The sequence below is a fragment of the Corylus avellana genome, chromosome 2 (genome assembly GCF_965113065.1).
Source record: "Corylus avellana chromosome 2, dhCorAvel1.hap1.2, whole genome shotgun sequence".
NCBI classification, from domain to species: Eukaryota; Viridiplantae; Streptophyta; class Magnoliopsida; order Fagales; family Betulaceae; genus Corylus; species Corylus avellana.
The window spans coordinates 42,968,026-42,985,943 of NC_142491.1; the positions used below are offsets into that span (position 1 = coordinate 42,968,026).

Sequence of the window (17,918 nt, forward strand, 5' to 3'; positions counted from 1 at the left end):
AACGACCTAGGTGAAGCAAGTTTCTATGTGCGAGGCGGATGATTGGACGAAGAGGATCCTGCGTTTCTTCTACTCAGTCCCACCCTCAAAACAGATATCCAGAGACAAGAAGTGTGAATAGCAGAAAAAATATTCGAATATATATATATATATATATATATATATATATATATTTTTGTCAAGTGGTAGAATGGAAATTATGGAATCTGAGACTTTGTTGCATATATTTAGCTCTTTTTTTTTTTGTTTTTTTCCAATGCCCTATATGTTGTCATTCACTTCTCTAGCTATGTTATTTTTTGTTTTTTTTAATTAGATTTATTATTATAATTTAATTTTTCTGTGTATTAACGACCTAGGTGAAGCAAGTTTCTATGTGCGAGGCGGATGATTGGACGAAGAGGATCCTGCGTTTCTTCTACTCAGTCCCACCCTCAAAAACAGATATCCAGAGACAAGAAGTGTGAATAGCAGAAAAAATATTCGAATATATATATATATATATATATATATATATATATATATATATATATATATATATATATATTTTGTCAAGTGGTAGAATGGAAATTATGGAATCTGAGACTTTGTTGGCTATATTTAGCTCTTTTTTTTGTTTTTTTTGCAATGCCCTATATGTTGTCATTCACTTCTCTAGCTATGTTATTTTTTCTGTTTTTAATTAGATTTATTATTATAATTTAATTTTTCTGTGTATTAACGACCTAGGTGAAGCAAGTTTCTATGTGCGAGGCGAGTGATTGGACGAAGAGGATCCTGCGTTTCTTCTACTCAGTCCCACCCTAAAAAACAGATATCTAGAGACAAGAAGTTTGAATAGCAGAAAAAATATTCGAATATATATATATATATATTTGTCAAGTGGTAGAATGGAAATTATGGAATCTGAGACTTTGTTGCATATATTTAGCTCTTTTTTTTTGTTTTTTTCCAATGCCCTATATGTTGTCATTCACTTCTCTAGCTATGTTATTTTTTGTTTTTTTAATTAGATTTATTATTATAATTTAATTTTTCTGTGTATTAACGACCTAGGTGAAGCAAGTTTCTATGTGCGAGGCGGATGATTGGACGAAGAGGATCCTGCGTTTCTTCTACTCAGTCCCACCCCTCAAAAACAGATATCCAGAGACAAGAAGTGTGAATAGCAGAAAAATATTCGAATATATATATATATATATATATATATATATATATATATATATATATATATATATATTTTGTCAAGTGGTAGAATGGAAATTATGGAATCTGAGACTTTGTTGGCTATATTTAGCTCTTTTTTTGTTTTTTTGTAATGCCCTATATGTTGTCATTCACTTCTCTAGCTATGTTATTTTTTGTGTTTTTAATTAGATTTATTATTATAATTTAATTTTTCTGTGTATTAAGAACCTAGGTGAAGCAAGTTTCTATGTGCGAGGCGAAGGATTGGACGAAGAGGATCCTGCGTTTCTTCTACTCAGTCCCACCCTAAAAAACAGATATCCAGAGACAAGAAGTTTGAATAGCAGAAAAAATATCCGAATATATATATATATATATATATATATATATATATATATATATATATATATATATATTTTGTCAAGTGGTAGAATGGAACAAGTGGTAGAATGGAAATTATGGAATCTGAGACTTTGTTGGCTCTATTTAGCTCTTTTTTTTGTTTTTTTGCAATGCCCTATATGTTGTCATTCACTTCTCTAGCTATGTTACTTTTGGTTTTTTTAATTAGATTTATTATTATAATTTAATTTTTCTGTGTATTAACGACCAAGGTGAAGCAAGTTTCTATGTGCGAGGCGGGTGATTGGACGAAGTGGATCCTGCGTTTCTTCTACTCAGTCCCACCCTCAAAAACAAATATCCAGAGACAAGAAGTTTGAATTGCAGAAAAAATATTCGAAAATATATATATAAATATTTGAAAATATATATATATATATATATATATATATATATATATATATATATTTTGCCAAGTGGTAGAATGGAAATTATGGAATCTGAGACTTTGTTGACTATATTTAGCTCTTTTTTTTGTTTTTTTGCAATGCCCTATATGTTGTCATTCACTTCTCTAGCTATGTTATTTTTTGTTTTTTTAATTAGATTTATTATTATAATTTAATTTTTCTGTGTATTAACGACCTAGGTGAAGCAAGTTTCTATGTGCGAGGCGGGTGATTGGACGAAGAGGATCCTGCGTATCTTCTACTGAGTCCCACCCTCAAAAAACAGATATCCAGAGACAAGAAGTTTGAATAGCAAAAAATGCTTTCAAAAAATGCTTTTAAGCTTTCAACTTTCTTTGATCCATGCACGCAAAACCAATCTTGAGTGTTTCAAAAAGCAAAGTCTATAAACCATAAACCATCTCTCTTTTGTCTTTCCTTGGGCTCTCTGTCTCTTTGCCAAAATTCATACAAGATCGGTCAGGTTCCTCTTTGTTCGATTTTCCCTTTGGTTTTGTGGAGTTTACTGTTCCTCTTTTGTCTTAGCCCTTCTTCCATCTTTCATTTTGCCATATTTTTCCTGACTACGGATACCCATGTCCTCCTTCCCACCACTGGAAAACTCTAAACAAAGCAAGTAAAAAAGGGTTTCTTATTTTCAGAGAAAAAGAAGGCAAAGTCAATGTCTTTTCAATATTCAAATAATTTGAAATAATATACCATTCCCCTATTTGAATAAAATAAAATAAAATAAACAGGACCATTCGCCAGGTATCAGTAATCAAAAAGGTTTTGGAAAATATCAGGCTTAAAAAATGAGCTTAATAGTTACAAAAAAAAAAAAAAAAAAAAGAGATGAATATATTCGAAAATTAATTATTGCACTGGATTCTTATAAAAATAATAATAATAATAATAATAATTAAAAAGAATATAAATAATATTTGAATAGAATAAAGGACAATATATTATTAGATGTAAGGTGTATTTTAAAAGTTATTATCTAAACTAGATAAAGTAATTTTTATTAGCTGTTTTAAATAAAAATATGGTTGAGCCACTTCTCTAAAGCAATCCTTTCAAGTTGCTCAACAAATTTTTAGTTATTTTGATTATTTGGATGTATAGCTGTTTTGAGAATGTTTTGCTCCAGAGTTAGCCATAATAATCTTTCAAGCTATTTCGTCTAACCCAATAAATTAAGCATTTTTCGTAAATGTTCTAAAATTTTTATATTGTGTATTATTTAATTAATATGGGAACAGTTTGCCTTCTGTTTGTTTGTGTAAAATACATATTTTGCTTCTTGATTATCTATTTTAGGCAAGCAATATAGCTTATGTTGTTTTTTAATCATTTCTCTCATCTCTCATTTTGCCATAATTATTTTTCTGTCTTCTCTCTTAGTTGTTTAAGAAAATAATAAATAAATATTTAAACAACATAGATAATAAAATAAAATATAAAAATGTGTTGAAATTAATATTGAAAAAAAAAAATTAGTATTTAAAATAAATATTTGTGTTTTTATTTATTGGCTAAATATGACATATGCTTGCCAGAAAATACAAGTCTCGAAAGTGAATAGTCGAAGAGTCGGGACTTTTTACGATCCCAATAAAAAACATTTCTTCATCTCTTACACATTCTCATAGGTGAAGAGTTTCCTTTGGGTTTTGTTTTTGTTCTCAAGTCTCAACGCTTCATCTTCTACTAGCTAAAAAAAATTAAAAAAAATAAAAGCTATTTTTCACACCTCAATTATACTATACTAGTATGACATGAGTTGGTAGTCCTTGAAAAATGCCATGTTATGAAAGATCATACTACGTACATTAACTTTGGTGAGATGTAAGAATAATATATAAATTTATTCATTAAATAATTATAAGATAAAAATACAATTTATAACGTGGTCACGAAAATACTGTATATTAGAGTAAATTACACAGTATCCAAGACGATGATATTTCTTACCAAAAATGTCACTCTTATCATGTATGTCATTGGGATTGAGGAGATGAGTGCTTTGTTTTAAATTACTTAATGTGCACTTAATTACAAAAAATGATATATAGTAAACAGAAAGCTCCCATTGTCAAAGTGGTTTGCTACAATGCATTCCTCCACCCATCTCTCCACCATTTTCTCTCTTTAACATCTTGATTTAAAAAAATTAAAATTAAAAATAACACAGAGGAGATGATGGGGAGATGGATGGGAGAATGCACAAAAGCATTTGCCATTGTCAAATTAAGCATCATCACTCCTAACATACATGACATGTATGTTATATTTATATACCATTTTTAAACACAACTTGTAATTACTATCAATGTCATCCTTCATGTCCAACAATGTGATGGGCAAGCTAGGGTTGGATGATGGACATGATAGTTGATAGGGAATGCAATAGAAAAGATTATTGTGCCCTAATCTGGTGCCAATATTTGATACAGATCTTGCAGCTCTGGCTACACTAGCTTAAGTGCCCGGATGATCACCATGTTTCATGTAGTGGGCCCCATGCAAGGGCTATATATATATTACATTCTTTAAAACATAATTCGCATTCAATTTCTTTCTATGGCTTGCTCGCTAAGAGGACTTATATTTACTAACTTAACAGCTTACGATTCGGCCATTGGCCTAATGTCTTGGTGTGTCTTTTGTGGAAACCGTTTTTTTTTTGAATTAATACATACTAATATTGCACTATTCATTATTTATCATTTTTTTTTTTGATATGTCCACACAAGAGGGGGAGCGAGGATTCGAACTAGTGACCTTCGCTTCATAAGACGTGGTTTCTAGCCGATTGAGCTATCCCTTGTGGACCATTTTTTTTTTTTTCCTTTTGTTAGGAATTCTCTTTTATTTTGTACTACTTGGTAGCTTAAGAGTTTTAAATTCTAATGAAATTAATGTTATTTTTGAGTTTTTTTTTTTTTTTTTTTTGAGTTGAGTATAACTGAGAGAAAAAGAATCGAAAGGCAAGAGTCTTACGTGGAAACCCATTGAAGGACCTTTAATGGCTGTTAAAAAAAACAACACCTTGTGAAGGATTTGAAAATTCAAACCATGGCTAACGTTATAATGGATTGGGAGTGTTACGAGTGTAAAGAACTGTGTGTTACAAAAATACCCCCATCTAGCACCAGCAAGGTGTTAAAGGCAGTAGGGTCATGACCCTATGAGAAGATGACGTCACCTCTTCCTCGAAGTATGTTGTTGTATGTTGCAGGAGGAACAAAGTCCCAATGAGCCTGTCGTAACTTTAATTGAAATTTCATTAAATTGGTAAAGAAGGTGACAGTTCAAGTATACCGCCACAAGGCCCACAAACCACAGTATGCAAATTTGGGTGTTAGTGTAACATCTTCTATCAAACGCGCAGCTGAGATGGTATCAGTCTTTCGCTCTTTCATTCATATACCTAAGCAATGCTGCAATAGCTCTTACTAACAAAAAAAAAAAAAAAAAAAGGCTTTTAATATATATGGAACTTTTGTGAAATTATCTTAAAAGCTTTAAGCTTTACTTATGTTATTTTTAAGAATCTAATTTTCTTATTTTAACAATTAAAGTTATGAGTTTTTTGCTCGAAAGATAAGTAGGTTTTTTTGTTAAATTTTTCGTTTAGTCTTTAATGAAAAACTTGACACTAATAATATTGTCCACGTGAGGCCAATGAAAACGTCAAGTCGTGGATAATATATCTAGCGGCAAGTTTTGTTTGTTAAGGACTGAATGAAAAATATGATAGAATAACATACTTGTCTATCAAAACAAACTAAGGAGCTTAATTATCAAAATTACAAACTCATGCCCTTATTATAGTTATTTGTGACATATATCTAACACAGACGTTTGGGACAATTTTCCGTTTAAAAACATCTAGAAAAGAAAATTGTAAGAACCTATCATCCCTTCTTGCCGTTTATTTTCCATGTTTCTAAATACCATGTTAATCATGCATGAGATTAGCAAAGGCAAAACAAACGAGGAATTGTCGTAGCTCAACTTTTGCCATCTCCAACTCCAAGCCCATGAAACACTCAAATGAATTGATCAATGAATATCAGATTAGCAAAGGCATCAATAAATAAATAAAAACAAATAGTATTACATTTTCTTTAGGGTTGGGCAAAATCCACCCAAACCCGTAATACTCAATCCACTCGACCCGACCGCTCTGCAAAGACCGCATTTTAGTGTTAAAGGATTGGATATTTGATTACTAGTGCGGGGCGGGCAGGTCTCGGGTAAAATATTTTTAATAATCTGGGTAACCGCCCTGCACCTTTTAACCCTAAAACCTAAAAAGTCCTAAGCCGCCACACAACACTACGGGTGCGTTTGGGATTGCAGTTTTGTAAAAATAATATGCGTTTTTAAAAGATATCGTAAAACGTAAGGCGTTTGATATTGCAATTTAAAAAACACTTAATTTAAAAAATGAAAAAAATATGCGATTTCAATAAGCACGCTAGGGAGTGTTTATTCGAAAAAGTGCGAATTTAAACCAAAATCATGAATTTACGTAATAAATATTTAATAAAAAAGTACTTTTTAACATGTTTTATCAAACGCCTAAACTGCAATCTCAAACTAGGAATAGGATCCTCTCAAGTCCATAATGGACTAGAGAATATTCAGTTCATGGCTAGAATTTATTCTTAAAAATCCTATGGCCACAAATAGGACACATATCCCACTAATAAAAATAATAATAAAATATTATTTTAAATTTTTTCACATATCCCACTAATAAAAATAATAATAAAATATTATTTTAAATTTTTTTTAAAAAAATTTTAAAAATTAATAAAAGAGTAAGAAAAAAAAAGAAGGGGGTGGCCATTTTGGGTAGGGAGCCACCCCCAATGGCCAGCTAGGGGGTGGACGAACCACCCCCATCTTGCAAGAGGGGGATGGCCGAACCACCCTGAAGAGCCTTGAGCCACCTCCTCTGGGCCAAGTTAAAAAAAAAAAAAAAAAAAAAAAAAAAAAAAGATTGGCCCTTAGGGGTGGTTTGGTGCAAGATGGGGGTGGACGATCCACCCCCTGGCTGGCCATTGCCCAAAATGGGGGTAGCCAGCCACCCTTTTTTTTAAAAGAAAGAAAAAAAATTAATTTGTTTTTTAATTTAAAATAATATTTTATTATTATTTTTATTAGTGAGATACGTAACCATATGATTTTTAAGAAAAAATTATACTAAATATTTTTCAGTCAATTATGGACGGAGAGAATCCTATTCCCTCAAACCAGCCCTACTCCACTTTCTTCTTTTTCTATTTGTTTCCATATTTCTTCACTTCTCACGCCGCACAGCTTCACTTTCTTTTCTTCACTTTCTTTCTTCACTTCTCCCCTTGTAGACCCCGAATATCCACCTACCTTGTTTTTGATGGTTCTCCTATTCTTTATATTAATGGTGGTTATCTCTGTTGTAATCCACTTTAACCGCTCAAGACAATAGCGGTTCATTTCTATGCCTTTCAGCGGGTTTGGAACATGATGAAAAATTGGGTAAAAAGCAGGCTCTCATAGGGTTTGAACCCCGCCTGAACGGAATAAAAATGAGCCGCTATGTCCTCTGTCAAACTCCTGTATTTCGTTATATTAATGGCGTTTTTTTTTCCTTTATTTCTTTATATTATTGGTAGTTACCTCCGTCATAATCAGTCAAGTATGTAATTAATTTCATGGACTAATGTACTTGCCCGTACGGACCACAAGGCCCGTCCGAGAGGAAGGCCGGAACCGGCCGCCAAGCCTCTGACAGAGGAAGCAAAGGCAGAAGAAGCGGTTGCGGTTGCGGCTGCCGGCGAGAGAAGGCGAAGGTGATGGCGAGTGCCTCCTTTGCAGGGCAGAAGGACTGGGCGTTCGGGTTCAAAGGCTTTGACATGTTTGGTTGGAGAGAAAAAGTGGGAGGAGGGAAAACCGGACAAACAGCTTGGAACTACTGGAAAATGTGTGTGTCGTCTGCTACTTGTATCAGGTAGACACGCCGAGGGAAAGCGATGGATGAAAAGGACACGAGGGCAAGGGGTGTGAGTGTTACAGCAGTGGGGTGTTTTTGTAGATGGATCGGACGGTGGGGATTGAGGGGGAGGGGCGTGGCTGGCATGTAAAATGGGGGAAGCTTTGCAGAATTGTTATACATTTTTCTGGGGAAAAAATCCTCTGCAGTACAGAAAGTAGAAACAAGAGATACTCATTATAGCTCTTCATTTAATGCCTGTCCTCGTTACCAGACAAATACGGGTTGCTTTGGCGGCGTAACATTTTCGTTGCTTCAGGCATCCCACAGGGATCGGGTGGGACAGATTTTATATGCAACACTAGTCTAGAACTGTCCAAATTAAAAGGAAAAATAAAAAAAACCAGACTTTGATATATGTATATGTCAGCACCCTTCCTTATATAAGTACAACAAAATTTGAAAAGATAGTAGATCATTACAATGATCCACGGGATAATTTGAAGCCATGCAAACCCCAGCAAGTAATTACGAAGTGGAATGCTCCTCTCTTGTTCCCGATATCTTTCTCACCGTCTAGAAAGCAACAAAATACCGGAATTCCTTATGCAAAGTGGATGCATGAAGTCTTAGATGATATTAGAAAAGATAAATACTATTTATTAGACTTTTATATGACTATCATACAACTTGATGACATGGTAATAAAAATTAGCACTTATAAAAAAATCATTAATTAATTTTTACTGTCACGTCATTCCAATTGTATGGCAGTTGTATAGCTAACTAACAAATAACATTAATCATAGAAAAATAAATCAACTATTAGATATATAAGTCTCCACCGGCCTTAATCAAATCAAATCCAAATTGAATATAAGTTTTTTTTTTTTTTGTTTTTTTTTCTATTTAATCTTTTCTCACCTCAAAATAATTTTGATTATTGAGAAAATGCGGAATAACAATTGGCTATTTAAATACAAAAGGCAATGGAATAGATATAGGCCAATATTACCTCAAACTGAATACAGATTGAAAACTACAGATTGAGAAAATGCGGAATAACAATTGGCTATTTAAATTCAGATTGCTCAGTAGCGAGACAATCCTTAATACAATTAGGTGGATCATTGCCTCATTGGACCACACATACATACTCCATGCCCTGCGTTAGCGCGACTTTCGCCAAAATGTGAGCTATCTGGTTTGCTTGCCGTGGCACATATGACATCGATCTGCCAGTGGGAAAACTCACGCATGTTGACCCTGATAGCATCTATGATGTGTCCCTTGTAGCTCCAGTCTGGTTCCGTTGAAAGCACCGCATCCACCACCATCTTGGCATCACCTACAAAATGGACCGCCAAACTGCTGCAGAATTGAGTAGCTTCCAGAGCCGCTAGCGCTTCAGCAACTGTGGAATCTAAATGTCCCACTCGAGATTAGCATTTCGCCGCTACCATCTTCCCCGTATGGTCCCGCATGTTTGTTAAGCGCCGCATTCCAATGGGCCATGAGCCAACCAACAGGGGGCAACCCACAGGTAGACCACACATTTCTTTTTAACTTAAGCTTTTGGACACAGTAGTGCTATCCATCTATAATATTGTAGTTAGGACAAAATTTTTCATCAAATTAGGTTGGAAAAATTTTCATTAACTTAGTCTATAAAAGTGACATATGTCCATTTTTTTAACATGAGATGCACATGAGTTTTTAATAAAATTTATTTCAATTTTGTCCTTTACTATTAAAAAAATATGTGCATCTCACATGTTTAAGAGACACATATATGTTGCTTTTATAAACTAGATTGATGGAAATTCATCCAACCCAATTTAGAGGTAAACTTTGTCCTTGTAGTTATTAGCTAAGCAAACTATAAATATGTACCATAAGTAATTATATAAACTATATTTTTATCCAACAATCATGCCATGATTGTCTCAATCAACCTTTGGATTAATTATTATTAAAAAAAATAAAAAAATCAAAGGGCCAATTGGGACAGTCACATCCATTGTTTAAGTAATGCTATATATCACTCTTGTTAGGGGTGAAATAGCGGTTGCGGTTAGCGGTTAGTGGCTAAAACCGCTAACCGCAACCGCCTAGGCGGTTAATAAATTTTACTAACCACCTCCGCTAACCGGGTAGCGGTTAACCGCCTAGGCGGTTAACTGCCCGGTTAGCGGTTAACCGCTTTTTTTCTAACCGCTTTTTTGGACTTTTTTTTGGGCTTTTTTCTTTGGACCGATTTTGGGCCGGGTTTGGGCCGGTTTTGGGCTCACTTTAAACATTTTTTTTCTCATTTTAAACATTTGTTTTTTCCCTTTTCATGGCCATTTTAGCATTAAAAATTGCTATATACCAAAATCTTGTTGGCCACCTTCTACAAATCTACACATCATATAATATACAAATAAAATTACAACAAAATCATCACTTCACTTGTAGTCTTATACATAAACTCACAAGCAAGTTCATAAACTCACACATAGAAATAAAATAAAACACAAACAAATTCATAAACTCACAAGCAACAAAAAAACCAACATATATGGTTAAACTTGAAGCTTGAGGCCCATTTCAATCAACCAAAAAAAAGTCATAAACTCACAACTTATTGTTATTATATATATATATATATATATATATATATATTATATTTTAAAAAAAAAAGCGGTTAGCGGTTAGTGGATTTTCAAAACCCACTAACCGCAACAGCCTAGGCGGTTAGCGTTTTTTACTAACCGCTTTCAAAGCGGTTAGGCGGTTAGCGGTTAACGGTTATAGCGGTTAGCGGTTAGCGGTTGCGGTTAGGCGGTTTTAAATTTCACCCCTAACTCTTGTATCACCCCAAAGCTAATGTATCGTGATGCCTCCAATAAAAAAAAAAATCATCTTTCATATAGCACATGTTATGGAGGATCACACCATATTAGCGTTGAGGGTGATACAAGAATAATATATAAATTTATTTATAAACTAATTATGAGATAAAAATATGATTTATAATATTTATTGCGCATATATTATATATTAGAGTGTGAATTACACAGTAGGTAAGAGGATAATTTTTTCTTACCAAAAATGTTACCCTTATCATGGATGTCATTGCCATCTTGGGATCAACGAGATGATTGTTCTTTACCATCCAGGATGATAAAAATGTGCACTTAATTACAAAAACTTTCATGTCTAACAGATTAACACAAAAGTAACAGAGTTTTTTTTTCTAAATTGGGTTGAAAGAATTTCTTTCAACTTAATCTATAAAATTAATATGTGTCATTTGAGCATATGAGATGCACATTTTTTTTTAAGAGAAATGCTAGGGGTACTAACTATTTTACTAACAGATGTGTACTAAGTTACTAACATGATGTGGAGCTTATTTATTGATATTCATAGCATTTTTTTTTTTATTAAATGTTTTGATCATCTCTAATTAATAAGCTCTACATCATGCTAGTAAAATAGTTAGTACTCTTAGCATTTCTCTTTAAAAAAATGTGCATCTCACATGTTTAAATGACACATGTCATTTTTATAGATTTCTTCTAACCCAATTTAGAGAAAAACTCTGTCTAGAGTGTCATTACTCTTAAAAATACATTTCTCCAAATTTTAGTCATTATTATTTTTTTTTTAAAAAAAAGGTTGTGATTTTGTCGTATTTATGTTGTTTACCAACTCCACATTTACTACAGTATAATTTATCACATTTCCCATACATTATAAGTGATACATGTTTCTATCCCCAAGAGGTAATTCAATCGTCTGGGACCACGCCTAATGAAGTGGAGGTTACTAGTTCGACTTTTCCTCCCTCTTGTGCGGACATGTCAAAAAAAAAAGAAAAAAAAAAAAGGTGATAAATGTTTCTATGACTAAATTCTAACCCTTTAATCTGAAAACAATAATAAGGAATTGAGGAAATACCATATACCAACTAAAAACAATTCTTATTCCAAATCTAAAGGTGCGCTCTCCTTCAAATACCATACCCATTTGGTATTGGGCATCGGCCCTTGGTAGGCCCATACCTAAGGCCCAATGTGTTGTTACATAAATACATACCTTGCCTCCACCTCGACTACCGAGTCACCGAACTTTAATGGAGCTTGGGAGAATTGCTTCATTCCAATACCAAGAACACCGGAATAGGATCCTCTCCATTTCAAAATCTCTCAATTTCCTCCATTTAGTGCATTTTGAAGAGTATTGCATTTAATAATGATAATACCCTTCAAAATGCACTAAATGGAGGAAATGGAGGGATTTTGAAATGGAGAGGATCCTTTTCCAAGAACACCTCCCCACTCAAAAAAAGAAAGAATTAAAATAAGGGCATCTGGAGAGAAAGTATTAACCAAACTTTTATATGGAAAAACAAGAGATAGAGAAAAGCAAAGTAATTGAATTGGCCAAAGGAGATGATTTAGAGATACCTTTGTTGGAAATAAAAAAATAAAATTAACAATAAAATAAATAAAATACATGAGATAAAAAGTAGAGCATGCAAAATATCTCACAATGCTATAGAATCACCTAAGAGAGTTGTCCTTAAAGGTTGATTCGTGCTTCCTAGAGTATATAACTCGGTGCGATTGGATCTTTTAACACGCAACATCCCAAGATTAGACTATAGAGTCTACCTTCGTTAATGACACACTTCTAATAACTAAGAGTAATAGAACAACTTAATTATCAAAATTGATGAGGGACTTCAAAATAATATTTGTAGAAAAAACTAATAATATAGCATATGGCTTTATGCCATGAAACAAGTGTTTTGCAACACACTATACGACCTTAGCCTTAGAAAATAAGTGATTTTTTCTTCTATCTCTCATATCCTTACTTACCTTCAATATATATATATATATATATATATATATATATATATAAAAGTGCTGGAAACTATGTCATAAAGAAAGTCTAATAACCAAATGGTCAAAACGTTAAAAAACTCCTAAGCATAAAATTTGTTATAAAATGCAATAAAACATATTAACTCCAAACGGTTATAAAATAGTAAGGAAATCAATGGGTTAATGACCAAATGGTCAAAACAATATTTAATGACTTGTAAACAATGATAATGACCAAACGGTTACAAATCAAAAATGGTTAAAGCTATTTTTTTTTCTTTTCCATAAAAACTCATGAAAATAATATCAAATAATAAAATGTTCTCAAATGACTAAAAAATTAATGTTTGTAACAATGTTTTCAAATTGTCACCAGAAAAAGTGCATTGATTAGGTCGGAACTTAATTAGGATAAATATAGGGCATAGGCAGCATTCTTTTCCTTTCTTTTTTGGGGTCAACCTTATAGTATTTTTGACAAAAATTACAAGGGATCCCCGGCAATCCTTTAAAATTGCCAGCCAACACTTTTGCTAATATAAGCCATTGGATGCATCTAATGGCTTATAATAAGACACCTACAAAAAGGTGGGTGGCATATTCCCGAGGTTAAATTTTTTTTCCCTCCAAAACTTACTTCTTCCTTCTTCCTTTCAGGAGAGAAAAAAAAAAAAAACCAGAAAAGCTTTGACAGCAAGCTTTTGCAACTGTTTCGGACCACAACTGGTGTGGCACTGTTCATATCAAAAAACTGTGAAAAACTTCGACTAAGCAGGGATCACACTACCGAACTGGTAATCTTGTTTTGAGCTCTTTGTCCATTTTTGCAGTTCATTTTTGTCTTTTAGTGGGTTTGTTGTATTGGAGATTGGGGTTGTTATGTTGCTATTTGTTATTTGTTGTCCCTGAAGTAGATAATATTTTTATAACAAAAACAGTGAAGACTTCTAAGGAATAATCTCATATTGTTGCTCTATTGCTTAAAAAAAAAAAAAGTTACGGTGCAGACTTTATATAAGGATTTTAGTTTTTTTTTTTTAAAAAAAAAAAAAAATTTATTCAATATATTACTTTTTTGTTTTTAAAAGACACACTTTAAACTAAACCTAAGAGTAAGACCCGATTTTTTTTTCTTCAGAAAAATAAATAAAAAATAAAAACCTAAGAGCCTGCAGTCAAGTGCTAATGTGTGTATATATTATCTTTGTATGGAAGGTTAAATCTTCCAACAAAAAGTAATGTCTTGTTTGACTTATATAATTTTATTTCTTGTTTGTTGATGATAGAAATATACTTTTGTAACCAAAAAATAAATGGATAGCATTATGGACGAGTCCCTTCAAAATATGAATACTCAAATAGATTGGACACCTAAAGTTGATATGGAATTTAATACCCTAGAAGATGCATGGGAGCATTGGAAAAATTATGGAAAGCAAATGGGTTTTGGAGGGAGAAAAAAGTTTATAAATAAAAGTAAGTCAGATGGAAAAGTAACATCGAGAGGATTTGTTTGTTGTAAGGAAGGTGTTCGAGGAGTAGACAAGCGGGATCATCTTTACACTTGTCATCGACATAAAATAAAAACTAACTGCCATGCACGATTGTTTATTTTATTAGTACGAGAGACTGAGAAGTACAAGGTTTATGATTTTGTAGTTGAACATAATCATATTTTGCATCTTCAAGAAGCTGTTAATATGATGAGGTCACAATGAAAAATGTCAAAAGTTCAAGCATTTGCAATTGATTTGGCGTTTGCTTCTGGAATCTCACCTAAGGCAACCCATGCGCTGATGAGTAGAGAAGCTGATGGGAGAGCAAATCTTGGATATACTAAGCTTGATCAAAAAAATTATCTTCGAACAAGACGGCAAAAGAATTTGATATATGGTGAAGCTGGTTGCTTATTAAGGCACTTTTAGGAACAACTTGCTAAAAATCCATCATTTCAATATGTTGTCCAATTAGATAATGAGGAGCAAATAACTAACATTTTTTGGGTCAATGCTAGAATGATCATTGACTATGCCTATTTTGGTGATGTTATAACTTTTGACACTACATATGGCACGAATAAAGAATTGAGACCCTTAGCTGTCTTTACTGGTTTTAATCACCATAGAAGAGTTGTGATTTTTGGGGCTGCACTTTTATATGATGAAACGACATAATCATTTAAATGGCTTTTTGAAAATTTCTTAGATGAACATGGAGGTAAAAAGCCTCAAACAATATTTACAGATCAAGATGCTGCAATGGCAAAGGCATTAACTGAGGTGATGCCAGACACTTGGCATGGATTGTGCACTTGGCACATAATGCAAAATGGCATCAAGCATTTGGGGAATTTGATGAAGGATGGTTCTCATTTTTTACAGGACTTTAAATCTTGTATGTTTGAATATGAAGATGAGACTGAATTTGAAAATGTTTGGAAAAAAATGATTCAGACATATAATGGTGGGTCAATTTGTTGGTTGGATGGTATATACAAATTGAAGACAAAATGGGCTAAGTGTCACATGAAGAATGCATTTACTTTGGGAGTGCGGAGTAGTCAACTCAGTGAAAGCTTGAATGGGGACTTGAAAGCTTACTTAAAATCAAATTTGGGTATATTGGAATTTTTTCAACATTTTGAGCGAGTGGTAGAGCAAAAGCGGCATAAGGAATTGGAGGCTCAATATAATGCTCGACAAAAATTGCCCACATTGGGATTGAAGAATTCTCCTTTGTTGAAGCATGCGGCACAAATGTATACTCCTGTGATATTTAAAAAATTTCACGATGAGTATGACTATGCATCAGCAACGATAATAAAACATCACAGTGAGAGTCAGTCAGTGCATGAGTATATTGTTGCACTTTATGAGAAAGACAAGGAGTATAAAGTAATTTTCAACCGTGACAATAAGATAATCTCATGTAGTTGCATGAAGTTCGAAACATTTGGAATTTTGTGTTGTCATGCTTTGAAAGTTTTTGACTTGCTTGATATTAAGATAATTCCTGATACATACATTTTGAAGAGGTGGACAAGAGAAGCAAAGAGTGGGCGCATCTATATTAAGACCAAGAATGTGGAAGAGGATGTGAATTTAAATGTTACACAACGATATAGAAAATTGTGTCCAAGGGTGGTAAAATTAGTCGCTGAAGCAGCCGACAATGATGAGGCATATGCTTTTGTAGAGGGAATGTTAGAGGGAATGGAAAAACATGTTCAAAATATAAAAAATTCAAGTACTACTAATAATGAAGCTCACATGTCACGGCCAAATGGCAATGAAACTGCGATTCATACCCCATCTGTTGAGAATTTACTTGAAACGATAAAAGGGATCAAAAAGAAGGATGGTCGGAAAGGTGGAAAACGATTTAGAAGTTGGGTTGAGAATCAGTCAAAGAAGAACACAAAAATTACAACAAATAATAATGTTAGGGAAAAGTTCTCTCAGGTAACATTCTACCTTTATAAATTCACATTTATCTCATATGACCTATTGTCAACTGTCAAGTGCAGATGATTTTTTTGGAAAAATTGTTATAAAAAATGAGAAATGCTACACGTACACTTTCTCTCACATTTTTTAAATACGCACTTCTTACATGTTAAGGAAAATTGTTATTAGACTTTAATATATTACTATTAAATTCTGGATATAATTTTGACTGTCATGTTAAAAAGTGTACACTGTGTAAAACATTTCTCTTAATAACCTAATCTTTTAACCATTTCCAACTTAGAAAGTGTGCAGATGGCCGGTTTAATAATTTTGCACCAGTGTGATTTCCTCTGACAAACATTTTACAATGGGTTCATGTTCGAGACTCAAGTCTTTGGTTGGTTCTCAGGTAGTATCATTGCTAAGGGGAAAGCATGGAGACGTGGAGCTGAGGAATCCTTCTGGACAGTTTGGAAATCTGATTCGCGAGAAACAAGAACTCGTGATCAATCCGGCTTTAACCTTGTATGATATTTTTAATTCTTTCAGTGAAACGGAGAAAAAGGAATTGAGTAATGCTCTAAGGGCTAGGGGTTGGAAAACAATTACTTCTAAATATAGTGAATACATAGAAATTTTCGAGGGTGATGACGCTTACACACAGTTCATGAAATTTTTTCAAGATTTGCTATGAGCAGCTTCCAAAAGAGGAGGTTGTCAATATTGGAGATTACAAGATTACTCCAAAGTTGGCCCCTATCTTGAAGGATTTGCCTTCCAAGCACGGTGATGTTAGTATGGAGTCCAAGTTAAGTCCAAGGGTGAAACTTTATTTCTTCCACATGTTATGTGACTGCATATATAGCATGATAAACACCAATGTTGTGGATATCACCACAAATGATCTTCTCAACTGGTGGACAAGCTTGGAAATCTCAAAATTCGCATCAGGATTTAGAATGCAATTTGCCTTGGATCATTTGAAGAGAGTTGCACTCGCTCATTTTGGTCCTAATATTGAAAAGCAAGGAAGCAAGGCTCTTGATAAACTCGATAGAGATAATGAGGAATTAAAAAGGAAACGTGAGCACTTAACATCCATAAAATTCAGTTTAATTGAAAAATGCTCAAGAGAGGCTTCGATACTGAAGCGTACTGGGAAAGCAGGTGTTGGACTACAGTAAATGTTTTTGGTTATATCCTCTCTCTTCGTTCTGATAAATCAAGATTTATTGTCCTTCTGATCCGTAGTTTCATGAGTTTCTTTTATCATGTTCATTTGTCGTTTCAGGCACAACTCTTCTCAAAGTTCATTTATCTTTGTAATTAATTAGTTTTAGAATGTAAACATAGCATTTTACAATATAAAACATTCTCATGCCGACTTCCCGTGAGGTTTCAAAGTTATTATTCATATCTATTGCTTGTTTCAGCTCAATACATGTAGATAATTACGCGCATATATATATATATATATATATATATATATGTTGGATCTGCTCAACGGCTAGTTAGGAACTACGAAACTGCTTTAGGGCTCGAGAGACTTCTTCATAGAATGTGAAAGAGCATTTATCCGAACCCAAGACGGCAGAGATATATATGATCCTCTCCATTTTACAAT

The 17,918-nt window shown here is 33.3% G+C and overlaps 1 protein-coding gene across 1 annotated transcript; it reads left to right on the forward strand.

The window, feature by feature from the left end:
* Positions 1-14,170: 14,170 nt before the first annotated feature.
* On the forward strand, positions 14,171-17,478 carry LOC148587761 (protein FAR-RED IMPAIRED RESPONSE 1-like). Its single transcript, XM_088512803.1, has 3 exons — positions 14,171-16,306; positions 16,704-16,796; positions 16,993-17,478. Exons 1-3 carry the CDS (start codon positions 15,104-15,106, stop codon positions 17,476-17,478), a joined length of 1,782 nt encoding a protein of 593 aa, XP_088368929.1. The 5' UTR covers positions 14,171-15,103.
* Positions 17,479-17,918: the final 440 nt, after the last annotated feature.